Source organism: Juglans regia, chromosome 8 (assembly GCF_001411555.2).
Source record: "Juglans regia cultivar Chandler chromosome 8, Walnut 2.0, whole genome shotgun sequence".
NCBI classification, from domain to species: Eukaryota; Viridiplantae; Streptophyta; class Magnoliopsida; order Fagales; family Juglandaceae; genus Juglans; species Juglans regia.
The window spans coordinates 30,423,135-30,443,878 of NC_049908.1; the positions used below are offsets into that span (position 1 = coordinate 30,423,135).

The window sequence follows — 20,744 nt, forward strand, 5'->3', positions numbered from 1 at the left end:
AACTTTTGAGTTCATAAAAAAAAAGTTGTAAAAAATTATAACCGTGTTAAATCCATGAAAATGAACAATAGAGCAGTTGCAGCAACCCCGAAATCACATTTCCAAACAATTTTTTATTTTCAATAGTTGAAGGCCACTTAACTCAAGCTCACCCAAACTCAGAAGAGCAATTCTACGTATCTGCCTATACTCTCCACATACCGTGCATTCAATTTTTTTTTTTTTAACTCAATACACTAAGTGTGTTGAGTGTGTGATAAACAGTAGGATGATACAAATATTTTTCCAACTCAGAAACCCATCAAACAAGTCAAATTTAAAAAACAAGTGCATGTACACGGGCGGAGGTTGGGGGCGAAGTTACAAACAATAAAATAAAATAAAATAAAATAAAATTAGATAAAATGAGATAAGATGATATGAAATAAAATATTTTCACTATGCAAACGGGCCGCCCCTACACTTGCATATTCGATGACTAGGTGGTCATGTAACCAAATTAGCAATAGTTGAACTTCCCAAGTATATGAAAAACTTTCATTCTAATGAAATACAAAGCCTGGTTACCTCCAGTTTGAGATATATATATATATATATATATATATATATATATATATGTTCATCTTCGAAACAGAGGCAAAATAATTGCACAAGAGAATATTACAAAATAAATTGATACAAAGTTTGCACATTCGAAAGAATTTCACCCAGAACTCCAAATGTCATATTCATGCTCGACGAACCTTTCTGCAATAAAATTAGAAAATAAAAAAAGTCAACAATTCAAGAATAATTAATCTTTTAAATAATATCTATTTAGAAAAATAAGAGGACTAATAGGTGCACCGGATCCAATGCCCCCAAGTATTGAAATCCTCCATGTAATTATTAATTTCGTTGATTTCCTCAAAAGTTGGGGAAAGATACAAATCTACATTTGCTGCTTAATTTACTAAAAAGTATCCAAATTCAGAATATTAAAATATTTGATTATGAATTAGAAATCAAATTAGTGGTGCTGAAAATATGAAACGTGTTAAATAATATACTTGCCTTTCTTCAGATAGACTGCATGCTGGCTATCAAACTGGCTTGTCTTCCCAAAGCGAATGTATGGTGGTATTCAGGTCAAGCTTCCAACGGGTATGTGATTCCTCTCCTCTTTTTGCTTGTACACCTTTGAGCTTTGGAGTGCTTAGGACTCCGTGACAGAAAGTTTTCATCACAGGGCATTCTTCCACAATTACTTCCTCCAAATATGGTAACATGATAGAATAACTTCCCGAGCAAAAGCTTGTGAAGTTTGGTAAGCAATCAAACTTTAAGCAAGTCAATTTGCTGAATGTAATCACCACTTTGGCTTGATCATCTCCCCTTGCCACAATTTCTGTTATTCCTTCGCATGAACTTACACTCATTTTTTTGAGCTGCACCAAGCTTTTGGCTGTTGTGTATGTTATTAAATTGATCAATCCATTACAACTCAATATCTCAAGATCTGTCAAATTGTGAAAATATGCCGAGGATGGCACTAAACTTTTCAATTTGTGACATTCTGAAACTGCTAGAATTTCCAGTACTTTATCAAAAGCTAGATATTCCTGGACATCTTCTTTCCACAAATGTGTCAGCATTGATGCTTTAGACACCCTAAGTTCTTTTAGTCGTGGGAATATCCTAGCATGCTTTTCTGGGCCAATAAAATCTTCATACGGGATTATTTCTTGCCAGGAAGTACATCTCACAACAAGTTTCTCCAAATTCTGTAATCTTTTTAGTAAATTAGACACAGAAAGAACCGATGTATCATGGTTGCATTGCACCTCTAAAACTTTTAACTTGCAGAAGGACTCTACCAAAAATTGGTCACACCAAGTGGTGTGATGAACGATCACTTTCAAAGCCTCCAATTTCGGGAATGTACCCTGTAAAAAAAAATGAAGTTAGCATCCAATTTTCTAGAGAACAATGCATTACGAGACTCTTTTTCTCAAGACAGGAAAGAATACAATATGACTCATGCTATTTCAAAGAGTTAATTGATTGGCATCTTACCTCTTCAACCAAGAAAAGAGGATGTTGAATGGAACTCTCAAGTAGACACTGTTGACTTGTTTCTTGAAATCTCGAGAATTTAGAAGCAAATATGCTAACTTGTTTACATCCCCACGCTTTCAATTCTTTCAACACTGGCCATTCTAAATTATGCGCCCCGGGGAAAATCCACTTGAGTTTTGGCAATATCCCAAGTTCCAGAGATGTTAGTTTAGGGAACACAAACCTTGGTGTTGCTTCTTTTCCTCCCCTTGGGACAATTTCCTCAATCCCACAATTGACTATCCGAAGATCCTCCAATTGCGTGAGACTTGTAGCCACCGAGATTGCTGGAAAGAAACTTTTCAAGCTCTTACATCCCTCGGCATTAATTTGACGTAGATTTTGAAAGTTGCAAAAGGAATCCGCTGCGACTTGGTCATGCCATATGGTTATCAAGTTATCCATATGTGAAATTACTATTTTCTCCAAGCTTGGGAATGCTACCTGTGAATTCATCCCAATTAATGTGTTAACATATTATATATTCCCATCCACCAAAGCATCGATTTGATTAATTTTGATCTCTTTAAGCCATGATATCAAAATAAACAAGAAATTGAAGCGTTGGAATCCGAAATAAAATGCCAAACAGAAACTGAATTTTTTTTTTATAATTCAGTTAATTTTTACATTAATTGAAACCTATTTTCCACACCATTTCTTGATGATTTTATCGGTATTCAAGCAAACACACCCCCAAGTTATGGAGTGTTCAAGCATTCTTATCTCTGTTCACCGAAAATCTCTTTGGAAAAATCCACTCGGAAACTAAGACAGGTTTGGAGTATTCAAGAACTTCTATTTATCTACAGTTAAGATATAAAATAAATAATAAAGTCTACTTCTTCTTATCAGATTAAACTTTTGAGATAAGTGGTGATTTCACATGGTATCATAGTAGAGGTATTGAGTTCGAATCTTGACTCTACATTCTATATCATTCAATTAAATATTTAACATGTTGAATCACTCATTGAGGGGGAGCTTGACCCACAATTGAGGGAGAGTGTTAAAATATAAAATAAATAATAAAATCTACTTTTTTCCATCAGTTTAATCTTTTGGGACAAGTGGTGATTTCACATGAGGAAGAATATGGCCCACATGTGAGGGAGAGTGTTAAGATATAAAATAAATAATAAAATTTACCTCTTCCTAGCTGCTTAATATTTTGAGATAAGTAGTAATTTCACATCTACAAGAATTTCCTCAATTTTTTTCCTCCCCGTTCCTTAAGTTTCCTAAGAAACCCAACCATACTTTTTGTCTCTTATATTAGATCTAGACAAATAAAAGCTGATAACAGTCAACTCTCCCAAGGATAAAGCTCCAGCACATCCCATGAATAAAGTCCAAGATCATGAATTCCTTGCTTGCACAAATCATGCAGACAACTGGCTCCTTTTTCCATCTTTAATGTCAACAAATTTTCTCCCTATGGGATTTGGTTGGCTTACATCTCTATATATTAGCCACAGCATGTTATTGTAAATGAATCAATAATATACTCAATTCCTTAAACTGTTTTACAGTGGATTACATCTTTATGCTACTTCTATAAAGTAAATAGTACTAAAATTTTGTTGATTGGCAAAAAGATCAGTACCGTCTTCTCATTAGATCTAGGGGATGTCATGATTACAAATTTGGCTTATAAATTTTTTCCATATCTATGTGTGATGTTTCATGTTTATAACAAAATATGACATTTTAATTAAGAAAAAATCTATTTATCATCATTTTTCTTATTATTCTCTCATCATCATATGATGTGGCATTAAAAGATAGGTTCACAAGTGAAACATAATAAATAGTCTCCAATCATCTAATATCACATCATGAGATAATGAAAGGATGATGAGAAAATGGATAATACTTGTATACTTTTCTTGCTATATGTAATGGCAACATATTTCCATTCACAGATTCAATAACTTTAACTATTTGAACTAGTTAGGTTTAGAAACAATATCAATTCTAAGACTTCTACCTTAATTACGAGAGATTAATTAAGCTTTTTTTTTACCTCATGAAGCAAGAAAAGGGGTTGTTGAGTGGAGATCTCATGCCGGCTCCCTCGAAGCGTTTCTTGAAAACTCAGAAGTCCATTAGCAAATATGTCAACTTTCTGGCATCCTTCCACCCACATCTCTTTTAGCATTGGGCATTCTAAAGTATGCACTCCTGGGTAAAACCACTTGAGTCTTGGTAGCCACTTAAGAGTTAGGGAAGTTACTTGAGGGAACGCAAACCTTTCTATTGCATCTTCTCTCCCTTCACCTTCAACAATTTCCTCCACCCCACTATACATAATCTCAAGATACTCCAATTCCATGAGACTTCTAGCAACAGAGGCTGGAAAGAAACTTCTCAAATTCTCACATCTAGCAGCCTGTATTCGTTTTAGATTTTTGAAGCTGAAAACTGCTTTGGGGTCTTTACTCCATACATGCTTCATTTGTGGAAGATGAGCCAACCACAATTCTTTCAGCTGTATGGTTGTTACAGCTTGATTTTCATTAACATTAAGCTCTTGCAATTCAAATACTTGATGTAGTGAATTGCAACCAGCTACAAAAAGTACCTCTACACTCTGGAATCTTGTCAACATATCATATTGAAAGATGCTCACAAGATTTTCACAAAGTTCAACTTTTATTCTTTGTAGATTGCAAAAGGAGTTTTCCACAAATTGGTTCTGCCATATGAGTTTTAGGCAATCCATGCGACTGATTTCCAATATCTTCAAACAAGGGAATGCAACCTGCAAGGTTAATCACATATATCAACGATAAAATATATATACCTGACCATAATATCTCACATAATAGAGGATCTAATAAGTAGCCAAAATCTAAAATGATATTTATCCACAAAAAAATAAAAGGAAAGAAAGGAGCCAGATATTACCTCTACAGTGAAGAGAGGTTGCATAACAGTTAAAGGCTTCTCCAATGCATCTGTTTGAATGATCTCCTGGATGGTTGTTGCGCCTGAACTAGCAGGATTGAATATAAATGTCACTAATTTAGGGCAATGGTCTATCACCAGGATCTCCAAGGACGGAAATTGGATGTTACATCCTATGCAGAATCTTTTGAGGTTCGGAAGATCTGTTAGCCTCAGGCTTTCTAGTCGAGGGAACCCCTCCATCGTAATTTCTCCTGCTGCTGCTAATTCTTCTGTGACTAATACCTCTTCCATAGCCTTACATTCCGATATGTGAAGATGTTTGAGATGCATCATTAATCTAGCTGTAGAGAATGACAGCAGATATGTTATATTACAAGAACCCTGCACCTCCAAGATTAACAAATTCTGAAACCTGGACATTGCTTCCATGGTTGTTAATCTACAAGACACCCTCGCCCGATATTGGTTGTGCCGTGTCTCTTCCAAGTCTACTGAAGATAGTTCCAACCATTTCAAGTTGGGGAACACAATCTGCAACAACATTTAATTTTTTTTTCTCCATCAATTTTTTCTTTTCTTTTTGGTTCTTCCATTTTAAAATTGGGAAAATGACCAAATTAAAACGGAGTGCAGCTTCTAGCATTATTACTTGGGAAAATAAACATTAGCATACCTGTTCGTGTAGAATTGGCATGTCGAAATCAAGTGTGCCCTCCGAAACGATTTCTCCAGCATCAGTTGCGAATAAATTTTTTGTTCTTATGAAGCTCGTAAGCTTTGGAAGATGCTCTAGTGCCAAGCGACGCAGTTGAGGGAAAAAGAATATCATATCCGTGTCTTCTATTCCGCCGCCTTCTTTCATGACTATTGCACCCATGTTGCTGCATTCTCTTATCTGCAATTCTTGGAGTTGTGAAAGGCCCCTTGCTACGGATGATGGGAAGACAAATTTCAGTTTTTCACAATTTTCCAGTTTTACAACTCTCAAGTTATGAAAGGATGTCGAATGAAGTTGGCCATGACAAATATCTTCCAAACCAGTCATATTTTTTAGAAGGAATGTCTCCAAGGCTGGAAAGGAAATAGTTGAGATTTGCACCGGAGAGCTAATAATGATATATTTGATCTCATCATTATTTTCTATATGAAGATGCTTTAGTTTTTGAAAACCTTCTCGATCTAATTCATGTAGAACACTCTTAACACCCTTTAACTCATCTAAATAAAGACATTCTGTTCTATTCAACAACATTTTAATTCCAACCTCTGATTGAAAGCTTGTCTTCAGCTTGAGTTTTAATGTTCTTGAGCATTCATGCTTATCAGACCAGTCCCAGACGTCTCCTATCAATATGTTGTATCTTTCTAATTTTCCAAACCGTAGATCTTTCGGCAGCATGCAGGCATCTCGGATATGTATCTCTAAAGTAGTCAAACGTAACAAATACTTTAGCTCAGCAAGGTTAGCATTGTTTGATCTTTCAGTGATAAGTCCTTCAGCCTCCCATTGAACAAAGCTATTTTCCATATACAATTCTTCTAATTCTACCAAGCTAGATAGGACATTAGGTGGAATCACTTCAAGTTTGGAACATTTGCTCAAATCAAACAACATCAAACGAACCAACGACCCTATTTCTCTTGGCAGTTTTGAAATGTTAGATTTTACAAGACTAAGAATTACTAAATTCTTGAGTTCTCCAATCGCAGATATGTCTCCCAACTCACATTGATCAAGAAACAATGTTTGTAGGTTTCTAAGAAGAAGAAGTGACGAAGGAAGTGCTGAAAGTTTGATGTCCGTCAAATCCAAAACTTTGAGCTTTTCCATCCCTTGAAAGAAAGTGCCTGGGATTTGTAAAGAACAATCACTGCCATTCACATAAAGGAATCTTAATTCTGGACATTCCAGTTCATTTAGAAGTTGATGATCAATATCTCTGCCACGAATAGAAACTGCCTTGCATCTTTTTAGTGCATCCATCTCTGGCCATTTCTTGAGCCCTCCATCATCTCTCATGAAAAGCATATCATAATCCTTTGAAGCAATTGACATAGCAACATCACGAACAACATCGTGCATATGGCAATGATCAGATTTGTGAGGACAATCTTGTAACAGACAAGAGTCTTTCAACTTACACAATTGTGTATATAGTCTATTTCTCGCATCTTCCAATGTGTTAATTCCATGAAATAGACCCAAACCATAACAATATTTCAACAAGTCCTGATGGTAAATGCCGAACTTCATTTCAGCACAGTGCAAAAATAAATTTTGTATCTCCTGACTTTCAAGATGTCTAAAACTCAACTCTATACAAGAGTATATAGTTGACTGCATTCTTGTGAGATGTTCGGGAGCAGCAGGACGCCGTAGTTGCTGTAAGGCATCCTTCCATTCACGTAAATCCTTTTTATTTAATGCCTTAGAAACTGTTGCAAGTGCAATAGGCAAACCACCACACTTTTTAGCTACCTCAGTTGCTATAGATCGTAAATTGGGGTCTTTAACAGAATCAGCCGCCATCTTCTCAAATAATTCCCATGCTTCTTCTTGGGGTAACATTTCAATTCCAAAATTCTTCTGAACACCCATTTCAGATAATAAATCGCGCTGTCTTGATACCAGCACTACTTTGCATCCCTTATAAGGATCAATTCCTATTTTTTCCAAATTAAGTTTATCCCATATATCATCTAGGATAACAAGTATTGGCCTTTTTCCTTTTGTTAACCTCCCCCGTAGACAAATCGCTCTTCCGAGTATTGTCTCCGCATCAAGCTTGAGATCTAGCATGTCTGCGATTTCTCCTTGAATTCGTCTCAGGTCTTGGCTTTGCGTCACATCTGCTAGAGCCACCTCGTCGAATAGCTTATCGTTCTTTACTTGCCTGGCAATTTCTCTCGCCAATGTGGTCTTTCCCACACCAGGCATCCCCCATAAACCAATCACGTTGATAGTAGCATCTCCGAGTGCCTCCTTAAGTCCCTTCACAGTTGGCATTCTTGAGACAAACTCCATGCAATCCATGTATCTCGTAGTCACTCTCCCTTGTGGAGCAGGATGGTATGAAATTTTGTCAAATTTTCTATTTTCCAAGGCTTCGCTTACAAGTTTCACTATCTTTTTGGCCTTCCGACTTAGCTGATGTCTTAGCTTCAAACTCAGGCACATCTCTATAGAGCACCTCATCTTTGCTTCTTCTTCGCCTTCATGAACTTTCTTTGCCAGTTCTGTAATGTCATCTACCTCCTTCAACCAGTTTTTAACGTCTTCTTCAATTTCTTCACCGTTTCTGACAGCAGCGTCAATGGAATGTTGCACGCTATCTCTAACACGCCGCAACTTCTCTTCCCGATCCTTCATCTTGGCAACGTTGCTGCTGTAGCGAAACGAATAACCTAGCCACTGTCCAATTGGTGCTACCGTGTACTCGGCCATTTTTGCTACAATTTGTACAAAAATATCCATTCTTTTTTTTTTCTTTTGTAATTCTTTTCTTACTGTTGACGCCTTCTTTTAGTAAACAAAAAACAAATCCTTTCTTACAGATTTGTGTGCAAGTAGCGCAATAGAATGCAACAGTAAGGACAAAAAGCAAAAAAACAAAAACACAAAACAAAGAAGAAGAGACCACCTAGCTAGCACTCTTTGGAATATTGATGGATTGGATCAAATAGGTCTCTAGAATGAGGTTTAAAAGCAAATTAGGCAAAGGACAGATGGAACTAAGAAAGAATATGAAAACAAGACAGCTCTATCTTGGGGAGTCTTGCAATAAATTCAGATAGCGAATGACCATGCATGGAGTATGAAGAATGACTCAGGAAAGTAAGAGGACAAGATAAGAATGAACCAGGTTTCGCACTTGGTCATATACACCAATACTAGAACACGGTACAGAACTTGACTTTCACATGAAGTACTCCATCAATTCTTCATCATCCCCTTCAATCCAGAGTAGCTCTGTAGATTCAAAGTGTGTAATTCAGAAATCAAGCTGGTGGCAAAATTATAAACACTAGAATTCGATATATATAATGAAATATGCTCCAAAAAAAATAAACAATCAATTGATAATACAACTCTGAAACTCATACGAGAAAATAATTTGAAAGCTAAGGATTACGAAGGAGGCCAATGAAAACAAGGTCCTGACCTTATTATTCTTACAAAGTCCCCCTCATTTGTTTCTAAAGGGTCCTTTCTCTAGAATTCTATGAGACAATCTCCTTGGTCCCTGGACAGTTCCTGTCTTGTAGCTCTTGGGATTGTTACTTGGTTAAAGTGCTTATTAACCCCTTCAAATTCCCTCAACATGCCCTCACTTGAAGAGCACCAGTTTCAACTTTTTGCTATTATTGCCATGTACAGTATATGGTTTCGAGAAATAAAATTGTGCATGATTCCATCAATCCAAACTTGAGAAAATTTGTTGATGGTGTCTGTAACGCCCCGGTCCCTGATGGGTCAGAGAATTACTCATTGTCACTTAAAATCAAATCTCAACTATATACTCATAGACTCCAAAGTTTTCAATGACACATACAACTCACTGTTTCAATCAACTACTCCAATATGATTAATCTAAATACCACAAAATCTCAAAATTAACGTCAACCTTCCAAAATACCAAGTCGACAGAGCAAAAAAAAACTACTAAATAAAATTCTCTAACAACAAGTACCCTCTTTCTATTTAATACACCATGCTCACACAGCCTTACCCATGCTTCCTATTCTTGAACTGCCACTGAAGTATCTAAAATATTTGAAAAATATTGTGGAGATAAAGGGTGAGTTATCAATAACTCAGTAAGCAAAGAACATATATTAGTATATAAACATGAGCCTTTTCAGAAAATTCGGTATGCAAAACAAAACATTTCATTTTTATATGCAGATCTCAAAAACGTATTATCAGAAAATCAGAACGACTTTTCAATGTTTTCATACTCAACAACCAATTGTTCATATTCAAAGATCATTTTCATATTCAAAGACCATTTTCATATTCAAAAATCATTTTCATAATAAAAAACGCTTTACTCATATTCAAAAAAACTTTGGCATAACATAACTGAACATCTTCTTATTATTATTTCATATTGTATCATATCATATCATGTCACTATATCATATCATATACCACGTTTAACCCCTGTGATAGGGTTGTGCTATCCCTGGTGGCCAAACCAGACAGTATCATATTGTAAAACTTTCCCTTATTCATTTTCGGAGTCCCGAGTGTGCACACATGAAAGAACACATAAAAGACCACTTTGTTTCCAAAGTGGGTGCACTCATATCATGTTGGTACCAACCATGTCACGTGAACTCGCATATCATCATATTAGAACCAGAATTCATAATCAGAGTAAAAACAAATAAGTTATGCCAAAAGTTTTTCAGATGCATATCATATCAAATCACGTGCTGAGCATATTCATATCATTTCTATATGATCAAAAAAAGATCCAAATCATTTTCATATCACATGTGCAAAAATTCACAGACATCATATTCACTCTTTTGCACATTTCAGAAACATGTCAAATATTGTTCATGTCTACACTGTTCATGTCAAAAACATTTTTTTCCCCTTTCATACATATTTCATGAGTGAATGCAAAACATATACTGATGTTGTTTTTCACATTTTCTTTTTAAAATAATATGCACATTTTTACAAACCAACCTCAGTTCATTTCTTTTTATGCAAATCTAGCATATGAACCCTGCTTACCTGGACTTCTTAGCTTTTAAGCAATTTTCCTCAATAATACCGAACAAAAATTACTCGTCACCTATAAAATAATTAAGTAATTTCCGTAATTTTCCAATTGAACACATATTTCGATATTTGAACCTGAAATGCTAAACTTCAACCTATTTTAATTCCTCAATACCTAAAATTCTCATAACCCTAACATACCATCATTTTCCAAATCCATCAATATCCACTTACTTTCTCTGACTAAGATATTAAATTCTAACTTATTTACTATTGAAATCAAACTATAAAGTTTAATACTAGATGATATAATTATATCAAGATATTCTAAATTAAACAAAAAAATTTATTTAATAAGAATAAACTAGATCATATCTAAAGTGTTTAAAAAATAAAATTACACAGCTATGGTTTACTTCTGAAAATAAGTTTGAAAGAAATCTTTACTTAACAACAATTTAAATCACTCCAATAATTTTGGTAAACATAGAAGTTTTTAGACTATTATAGAATAAAATAGAAACAAGTCCACTATCGTCCAAAACCTTGTGAGCCATAGCCAACCTTTACAATTTAAGGGTACTATCATAATTAAACCCCAAGTTAAAAGCTACCATGTAGACCACGTCTTCCCACTTTGAAACGGAAACGCTGGGCAGGGAAGGGCATATGCTTACTGAAAGCTATGTGTAGCGGTGGCCTGGGTGGATGTCTACGGCGGCACGGCTGGGAGCGGCGGCAGGTCGCTGTGGAAGAGAGAGATATTGTGATGAGAGAGAGAGAGAGAGCAAGAGAGAGAGAGACTCCGAGAGAGAATGAGAGAACACGGAGTGGGGAGAGAGGAAACTCACCGTGAGACTAAGGGCGTGCGATGGATTGGGGTGCCGGAAAGTTTGTGGTGGCGATTTCTGTGGGGTCCCGACGTGGTGGGGCTCTCGGTATGGTGGTTGCAGTGGTTAGCAAAAGGAGAGGTGGATGCTCTGTTTCGTGGAGTTAAAACCGTGGGCTCACAGTTGGGCTACGGCGGTGAGGTTTTTCGGCGTGCTTGGCTCCCGGTGATGGTGGCCAGACATGGTGCAACGGTTGCACGTGGTTGTTGAACTTCACGAAAGGCGGCTCAATGCAACAACTTGTTGCTTCACTGCGATCGCAATGGGGAAGGTGGCGCGCGGTGCGTCTTTGGGCCTTGGTAAGTGGGGGTGGCTAGTGGTTTGGTGGAACAACCGCAGTTCACGGTAGGGAAAATGAAGTGCTCGGTTTTGAAGAGGCAGCAGTGGCGGAGTGCTATGGTAGTTTTCTACATGCTGTGACGAAGATCTGCATATTTACATATATAGTTGACTCGAAACCCTAAAGAAAATGAGAGGGAGATCAGACGTGCATGTGTGGTGAACGTGGTGAAGACAACCCTAGTTTGTAAAACTGATGCACAACTGCTTATCGAGTATATAACCATTATATGAATGGTTGCAGTGAAAGTAGTAGAAAAAGTGACGTGTATGGACTATGGAGTGGAAATGGACATGATGGAAACCGTGCGAGTAGAGGAGTCTGGCACGAGATCTTACGGGCTTGGCTTTTTGATCCATTTCAAAAATTTGGGCTCACGTCTAGTAGTGAATAAAAAAATAATAAATTGATTTTTTTTCTTCAGTTTTGAACCTCAACGCAACCTATAAATATATTCCAACTTGTCCAAAAATCTTCTCAGGCCATAAAAATATTTTTAACCTAATTATCAAACTCAAAAAAAAAATTGAAGGCGGGCTTGACTGGGCCTGGGTGTTACATCCTCTCCCCTTAAAAAACATTTCGTCCTCGAAATTTGCTAGTACCACAAGCAAAGTCTAAATATTTATCCGTCACAACCATTCCATGCCTATGCCAATCTTCGATCATACTGTCGAATATAATATTTCAAAATTCTAACCCTTCAATATTGAAGCCCGATGCCTCCCATATTTCCCTTAGACATACACGTTCGAGCACATTGCATTGCTTATCATACACTTTGAGAAGTCCGAATCAAGTCTAAAATATAAACCTCATTAATGCAATTAAAAACCTAATAATAAATTTCAAATCCTCCACATATTGTAATAACCTCATACAAATAGTAAAATAAACTCTCAAACTATCATATCACCAAAATCACGATTCAGTTGGTCACTCTAACAATTTGTAGTCCTAAACACATTGTATCTCAAACAAATACATTTGAAAAGAACTAACCTCCACATTTAACCAGCCCATACGTTTTTAAATCACTAGATCTAAATTCACAAGTTCTAACATGTTTGTAGCCTCTAACAGATCAATGTCACAAATCTAAACCTCAAATTCCTAACCAAAATCCATTCTCGGAAGTCTATCCGAAATCTAAACTTTAAACATCATCTTTTTTAAAGTCTGTAGAATTTCAATTTTGGCGTTCAATCAGACTTATGTACACTTTCAAAATCTAAACCTTAAATCTTGTAAGAATCATTTCCTACAGTCCACATAATAGGCCTACTGTGAAATCTCAAATATCATAAAAATCTTTTCCTTAAAAAATATGCAATATCTAAAACCTCAGATTTCGTGGGACACATTCCATAGGTCCACAAGTGCTAAAACCTCACGTATTATCAAAAATCATATCCTGGAGCCCGCAAAATTTTACGACCTTAAATCTCATCAAAATCACTTTTAAAAGATATGTTGCATCTCTAAACCTCAGATTTTTTAGAAAAAAAACTCAATCCATAAAGTCAACAGAATCTCAAAGTACTTCAACAAATCTCAAAAGATCCTCTATTAACTGTAGTGCTGTTGCTCGAAGTACTTCAACAACACTCGGATTTGCTTCTCCTTCATTATTAGTCGCGTTTAGATCCAAAATGTTTCATAATCGACGACAATGTGGCATACTAAAAACTTGGATTTTTAATAAAAGTTTCAAAATATAGAGTTCATATAAACATATGCAAATAGTTGTACACGCAACATATTAACAAAAATATCTCTAAAATCTAAACCTTTAACCTTATCAAAATCATTATGTAAGGTCTACAAAATGAGTCTAAAACCTCAAACCTCAAGAAATTAGCTCATAAAATCTACAAAATCCAACACCTCAAATTTCATATTACATCATGCCTAAAACCTGTAGATTCTAAAACCTTAAATATCAACAAGATTATTCCTTGTAGTCTACACAATTCTAAACATTAAATCTAAAAATTATTTCCTAAAGTCTCTGATAACCCAAAACCTCATATATTATAGTCTGCATAACCTCAAACCTGAATATATCCCCATGACCATCTCCTAGTCCTCAAATTTCTATACATCAAATATGAAGTTACTTCTTAAACTGACAGATATCCAAAACCTAATATTTTATAGTCTGCAGAATCTCAAACCTGTCTTTCAATCAAAATTATGAACAAATCTACCTTAAATTTCATCAAACTCCTTATTATAGTATGTAGAATCTCAAGTCTGTCTCTGATACCAACTGTAACGCCCCAATGGAAGGCCCAAACCATATAACTTATACTCCAAAATGACTAGTAAATGATACAATTGGAGCCTCATTGGAACCTTATAAAGAACAAGAACTTTTCATTCCCAAGCAATGTAGGATCTCATACACCACTTACCCTTATCCTTATCATATGGAGGTATCACAGTGTCCTTAAAGAATTTCAAAGAACATTATAATGCTTGGGGGCAATAAGGAACTAAATAACCCTTTGAATTGGAAAGCTATTCCAAAGGGCAATTATTTGGTAACTTTTTGATGTAACTGTGAGAAGCACTTGAAGTACTACTGCAGCAGAATGCAAATGAAAGGATGGATCTCTGCTTTTTGTTATAGCCAACTTCATTATAAGTCAAAATTCAAATCAAAGTGAGGCCACTGCAATGTACACAGGCATTACGGAAGCAAAGGCTCAGCATATTAGAAAAATCACTATTGGGACTCCAAAGTGGCAATAGTTGCAGTTGAACTTGAAAAAAATGCAGACCGGATCATAGAACCTATAGCCAGAGACACAAGAATCTTGTTACAATCTTTTGAGAGTTGGGACATTAGGAAAATACATCGAGGTCACAATTGATGCACGCATTCCATTACGCAGTGGGAGGCTTCCAATTGTCTATATGGAAGCACTCCCCTTATTTCTATACCACCTTACCTTCTAGATTTCCACAATGGGAAAGACCCACCCTACTAAGTCTATAATAATTTTAGCTACTCCATTGGATGTTGTAATTTGCTTCTGTTTTATGCACGACCTTGTTAAAAAAAGATATGTTCTCTCTCCCTCCCGTCCCAACATGATCAGTATTTGTTAAAAAAAGTCGTTGCCTATGATATAATTTTCAAAGACTAATGATTGTTGCAATATATACAAAAAGTGTTAGATATTATAAAAGTAAATTTACATATTAACGTTCGTTAAATTTATTTTATAATAAATATCTTTTACAATTTATCATTTTGTGAATTTATTTTTTATTCTAAAAGTTTAAACTAATGAAAAAATAAAAATTTAATTATTCGTATTATATTCTTAATGATTTCCTTATTGTGTGGGTCATGTTGGGTTGCATGTGGAGTCTAGTTTGTGAGTAGAAAAGGTGCAAACAGAGAGTTCGTTCAACTATCACTCGACTTTGGCTCCAGAGAAGCTCAATTCGTGAGTTCGCTCAAGGTACACTTGACAGTGGGATAGAGCAAAGGTTAGACAGATTGTTCACTGAAGTTTCGCAAGACAATAGACTCGAGCAAAGCACTAACCCTAGTGTTCGCTCAAGCAGTGCTCGACAGACCGCTCGAACCAATGTTTGATTGCTTGTTCGCTTGAGGCGCTTGAAATGCCGCTCTAGCAAAGAATCTAAATTTGCAGTTTTAGCGTTTCCAGCGCCATTTTCTATAAATATGTAATGTTTTGATTTCTTGTATATGAATTTCAGCAATTTCAAAGAGAACAAATAGAGGCAAAGGTGTGACAGCATCTTGTGAGAGAGAAAAATCCCTAGAGAGAGAGAGTTTAGATTGTGTGAGTAGAGAGATACTCTTGTAACTCACTATATGATTGTAATCTCTTCTGGAATAAAACTCCCTACAGCTCTGTGGACGCAAGCACATTGCCGAACCACGTTAAACTTTGTGTGTCGTGTGTGCTTGATTCCAGCATTTTCGCATTTGTTTCATTGTTTGTCTCAATATCGTTGTGTGGGTGTGGTGACTCTGGTGCTTTATACCACAACAATTGGTATCTGAGCTCCAAAATTGGAGTTCAAGGCTAAACGATGTCTAGATAAGACGTGACGTGAAGATTGGGATCTTCATCAAGTCCTCCAGTCACGCCTTGTAAACATGAGCTGGTAAGATATTTACAAGCTGGGTACTAAAAATGATTACTAAGAAGGAACTACGTACCTCTCTTTTAGGTCCTTTGCATCAAGATTGCAAAGCAAAGAAAGATTGTCACTAGTGGAATCAGTTATATGTATGAAAGCCAACATGATCAGCTTTTCTGCTTTGAAACATTAATATCATGACTGACTTTTATGTGGTGTGAATTGGAGTGAATGGAGGGAAATGGTTATTAGCGGGAGTACTTATAGCCAATCAGAGAAAGTAAGACGTAAGAGGAGACACCACCCGTCAGATAAGAAGCGTATAGATCAGAAAGCTACATTCTTGTAATGCAACCGAATATGCTCTAAAAAGTGCCAGTTGCTGATCTTAATGCTTAAGCCCTAAGCTAATTCTCGATGCCTAGCCATGATTGATCCACTAGACCACTACCAATTAGCTGTGTGAGACTTGATGAGACTGAACATGATGCTCTAAAAAATGTGAAGCCAGAGCTCTTAAAGCTTATGCACTAAGCTAATGATCTAGATGCCTCTTATTGATCCATTACCAAGGGCGAACGAAGATGCTCTAAAAAGTGCAGCTAGGTAGCTTCAAGCTTAAGCACTCAAATAATTCTGCATGCACGACGTTACATGACTCGGTTGGTGTCGGTGGAACCTATCGTTGTTGCTGTGAACAATATCTAAGAAATAATCACGAATTTCTTATTCACATTGGGCTTTTTGAATTTAGCTAAATTTTTTAAATTCTTCTTTATATTTTTCTTTTCGAATTTAGCTATATTTTTTTAATTTAATGAAAGCATATTCATAAGAAAAATGATCAGTTTGAAAATTCCTAAAAAAATATAGGAGAAAAAGTTAGGATAGTGATACAATTACTCTATATATATATATATATGTTTATTTTTGTAAAAGAAATTGCTATAAAGTCAAGAAACAACGTTAGTAGTTGTACTGATCTTTATCTTGACTTTCTTTCACTTAATCATAAATAATTTATTACTTAATCATATTCTTATTTTAAATTGCAAATGCGATTAAAGAAAAAAAAAACAAAAGAAAGCCAATCGTACTAATGCTCTTACAAAGGAACTTTGGAAAGAAAAGGAAAGGGATTGACGGACCACTTGCTACTTTTTACTTTTTGGCATAAGGCAAACAACTTTTTCAAAGCGACTTTTTAAAATATATCTCAATGGGGTATTTTGTATCTCAATAATATGGATCGAATATATCTCGTTGATAAGTGTCACTATAAGAAAATGACATTTTGCGACCAATTATTTTGAGCGAAATAACTATTTTCAGATAAAATAAATCTGTTTTAGTCGCAAATAGTTCTTTTCATTGCAAAACAATGGTCACAAATATCCGTTTTTCTTGTAGTGCGTTCTCGTAATGCTAAATAAGATTTCTCACATATTCACTCTAAACCTTTTCAAGGATTGAAAATCATTTCTAGAAATGCAAATTTTGTGCAATTGTTTTTTAAAAGAAAGGTAAGACACATCTAGTCAATTTTAGATACAGTCATGCAATATGGAAATCTCATATGGGGCTCTTTATAAAAAGTGAGTATTTTCATGTAAGTCACATGTGTTTTTTTTGTCAAATAGGTTACACAAGACTTATATATATCCTAAAAATGTTTCTAGTATTGCTGTTTAAAGGATTAACTAGGCTTAATACGATCTAATTTGCCTCAAATTGCCTGTAGGCTCAAGCAGTGGCAGCAACCTTGAATTCACATTGGCAGCAACCTTGAATTCACATTTCCAAACCATTTTTTCTTCTCATTAGTTGAAGGCGACTTTGACTTTCTAATTTGCCTCAAGCTCACCTAAACTCAATGAAACCCATCAAACAAGTAAAATTTTGTGGACCCAAGCCTCTTCTAGTTTCACCCTTGTGCTTGCATATTTCCATGACTAGGAGATGTAACGAATGGTTGAACTTCCTAAGCATATGAAAAAGTTTCATTCTAACTACCTACAATGAAATACAAGGCCTAGTTACCTCCAGTTCAAGATATTAAAAAATTGGGGAATAAATTATTGTATTGGCATATTTTGTACACTTGAGTATTCAAGAGGTATCAATTACAGATAACACTAGATCACAAAATCAATCATTTTCCACATATCTCACAGAGCGTGAAGGAGCCAGCTCTTGAGTCACTGGTGGTTAGTTAGAATATGCATTTTTTTAGACTCTACTCAAACTAGTGTTGGTTTCCTAGATTTCTTCCTAAGAAACTGGTGTCGTTCTTTAGTCTCCAAGAAACACTTCTAGAAAATTGAGGTCATTGGCCCTCTATTCACATGCTAGAACCATTAATCATGTGTGGCAAACTCCTAACTCAACCAAACAACATTGAACCAAATTTACATCCACAATGAAAGAAAGTATTATTATGCCGAGTGAAAAACAATTTCTAATTCTTTAGGACGATAAGCACTTGGCATCTGAGTACATGAATTTAGTTTGAAGAGTTTGATGCTTTGGTAAAACGGCAGCCAATATTACAATGTCACAAAGCAGGGCCAATCCGAGTCCTGCGCTATTGACAATCATGGATTATGGACAATGTCTGGATAGGTTTCTCTTGGTTCGCAAGACTATCAACTTCTATAGCAGCCCAGTTTCTGCCGTGACCATGGCCAAACCATAAGTGTAGAGCCCCACAATCATGTTCCATTTGCTGTATGAACATGCGAAAGATTTTTCTTAGACAAACAATGGAATTCAAATAAGAACCCTCATCACAAAATACCATGATATTGTGCAATGAGTTTGCCCTGAGTTTTCAGCATCATGATATGTGTATTGAGTTTGCTTTCAGCATCATGATATATGCAGTACAGAGTTTGCTTGAAAAAGCTCAGTGTAAGTACAGGAGTAAATCCTCACAATATATACATATGTCAATAAAGAGATTAATTTTTTTTTTTTAAGAAGAGGACGGTACCTGATCAATTTTATTGATTGCTCTCACTTGTGGCGGAGGAAAATCGTAGTTACAACAAGATACCTGAGGGATACAAATAAGCCAAAAAAACCAAAACTCAAGCATCAAAAAAACTAAACCATCTAGTTACAAAACAAAATATCAAAGAAGTACAAGGTAAAACCAAAACTAGACATTAGAGATCCAACCCTAGACAAAAACAAATAAAACCTGCAAGAAAAGACACATGCAAATGAGAATAAGAAAACAAATAAACCAAAAGCAACTTACCAAGAATATCACTACAAGATCCGCAAATAAGGGAGGTCACTTATTTCCATGCGAAGAAGACATCTTAGACTATCAGGTAGCATATAATCACCAGACCCATCCGAATTTAAACCACCAACTCCCCACTTGGCAAGAAAATCAGCCATGACATTATCTTCCCGAAAAACATGGCTCACTCCATACTCTATGCAATTAAGATAAACATGTAATTCATCCCAAAAATCCTCTAAATACCAGATATTACAATCACCCTCGATAATCCAATTAACTAAACGTTGAGAATCAGTCTCAATCTCAACCCGAGAGAAGCCCAATTGATAGCACCTACGAACACATTCTAACAAATTACTTCTCATTTCAGTAAAATTATTAGAACCTGGGCCCAAGAACACAGAATAAGCTGCAAGTAACCTACCACAATTATCACGAATAACACCCATAGTTCCTGACAGCGCAGGATTACCAAGGACAAAATTATTTTGGGCAACCTCCAAAGAAAAATAATATTTAATAACTATCAAAAATGAAAACACCAAAGCAAAAATATTTCCAGGCCTGCAACAAACATAACGCTACCAAAAAAAGAATAAAAAAGAGGCTTTGACAAAAATTAGCATGTCCTCTTGCGACGGACTAAAAAATCCTTCAGAAAGGCTGAAATATTCAGTCGGGAAGCACGAAGAATTGCACAAAAGTGTGAGTTCCACGGCTGTCCTACGAATTTTCTTTTTTGAACTTTCTTTAAAGCAACCAACCAAGTTTCACATTTCTTTCTTACCCAAGCTACGATCAGTGTACATATCTATATGTAGCTCACCCAAGTGCAGAGTGTACAGCCACATTAATCCACCAAACTATATGCTTACTTAGTAATACTAACGCAAAAATTACTGCATGCAACACATATATATTGGCTATTTTTTTGACAAAACATGCATGCTGAATGTTTTATTCTCAATGATCGATGCAAATGCCTAATGCTCAGAATGATAGAGCGAGATTCTTTGAACTTTTCTTGACTTATTGACAGCACATGATAGCTTAGAAAAAGTTAGAATAGTGATACAATTACTCTCTCTCTCTCTCTCTCTATATATATATATATGTTTATTTTTGTGAAATAAATTGCTATGAAGTCAATAAATTAAACAACGTTAATTAGTAGTTGTACTGATATTTATCTTAACTTTCTTATACTTAATCATATATAATTTATTACTTAATCATATTCTTATTTAAAATTGCAAATGCGATTAAAAAAAAAAAAAGAAAGAAAGAAAGAAAGAAAACCCAATCGCACTAATGCTCTTACAAATGACCTTTGGGGAAAAAAGTAAGGGATTGACGGACGGCCACTTGCTACTTTTTTCTCTAAGG

General features: G+C 35.6%; 3 protein-coding genes across 4 annotated transcripts; all 3 read right to left on the bottom strand.

The window, feature by feature from the left end:
• Positions 1 to 481: 481 nt before the first annotated feature.
• LOC108989247 lies at positions 482 to 16,316 on the bottom strand. 2 transcript variants are annotated; one of them, XM_018962793.2, is made up of 8 exons: positions 16,185 to 16,316; positions 9,174 to 9,476; positions 5,684 to 8,980; positions 5,008 to 5,541; positions 4,124 to 4,861; positions 2,056 to 2,541; positions 1,054 to 1,925; positions 482 to 747 (listed from the first exon to the last, which is right to left on the bottom strand). In XM_018962793.2, the coding sequence occupies exons 3-7, from the start codon at positions 8,483 to 8,485 to the stop codon at positions 1,083 to 1,085; spliced, it is 5,403 nt and encodes a 1,800-aa protein (XP_018818338.1). In that variant the 5' UTR covers positions 8,486 to 8,980; positions 9,174 to 9,476; positions 16,185 to 16,316; the 3' UTR covers positions 482 to 747; positions 1,054 to 1,082. The 2 variants fall into 2 exon arrangements, with proteins under 2 accessions (XP_018818338.1, XP_018818337.1); XM_018962792.2 differs by lacking the exon at positions 9,174 to 9,476.
• On the bottom strand, positions 1,083 to 8,455 carry LOC118349228. The gene is made up of 5 exons (XM_035692862.1): positions 5,684 to 8,455; positions 5,008 to 5,541; positions 4,124 to 4,861; positions 2,056 to 2,541; positions 1,083 to 1,925 (listed from the first exon to the last, which is right to left on the bottom strand). The coding sequence occupies exons 1-5, from the start codon at positions 8,453 to 8,455 to the stop codon at positions 1,083 to 1,085; spliced, it is 5,373 nt and encodes a 1,790-aa protein (XP_035548755.1).
• A 3,062-nt stretch (positions 16,317 to 19,378) lies between the features above and the next one.
• LOC118349229 lies at positions 19,379 to 19,807 on the bottom strand. Its single transcript, XM_035692863.1, has one exon. The coding sequence runs from the start codon at positions 19,805 to 19,807 to the stop codon at positions 19,379 to 19,381; it is 429 nt and encodes a 142-aa protein (XP_035548756.1).
• Positions 19,808 to 20,744: the final 937 nt, after the last annotated feature.

Bases quoted from the DNA above. Each gene is read 5' to 3' on its own strand.
- LOC118349229 (XM_035692863.1), bottom strand. From the start codon at position 19,807: ATGGGTGTTATTCGTGATAATTGTGGTAGGTTACTTGCAGCTTATTCT.
- LOC118349228 (XM_035692862.1), bottom strand. From the start codon at position 8,455: ATGGCCGAGTACACGGTAGCACCAATTGGACAGTGGCTAGGTTATTCG. The intron at 5,542-5,683 runs GTATGCTAATGT...ATGTTGTTGCAG, and splicing joins TGCCAATTCTACACGAACAG to ATTGTGTTCCCCAACTTGAA. The intron at 2,542-4,123 runs GTAAAAAAAAAG...ATGAATTCACAG, and splicing joins CCCTTTTCTTGCTTCATGAG to GTAGCATTCCCAAGCTTGGA.
- LOC108989247 (XM_018962792.2), bottom strand. From the start codon at position 8,485: ATGGATATTTTTGTACAAATTGTAGCAAAAATGGCCGAGTACACGGTA. The intron at 4,862-5,007 runs GTAATATCTGGC...TTAACCTTGCAG, and splicing joins AACCTCTCTTCACTGTAGAG to GTTGCATTCCCTTGTTTGAA. The intron at 2,542-4,123 runs GTAAAAAAAAAG...ATGAATTCACAG, and splicing joins CCCTTTTCTTGCTTCATGAG to GTAGCATTCCCAAGCTTGGA.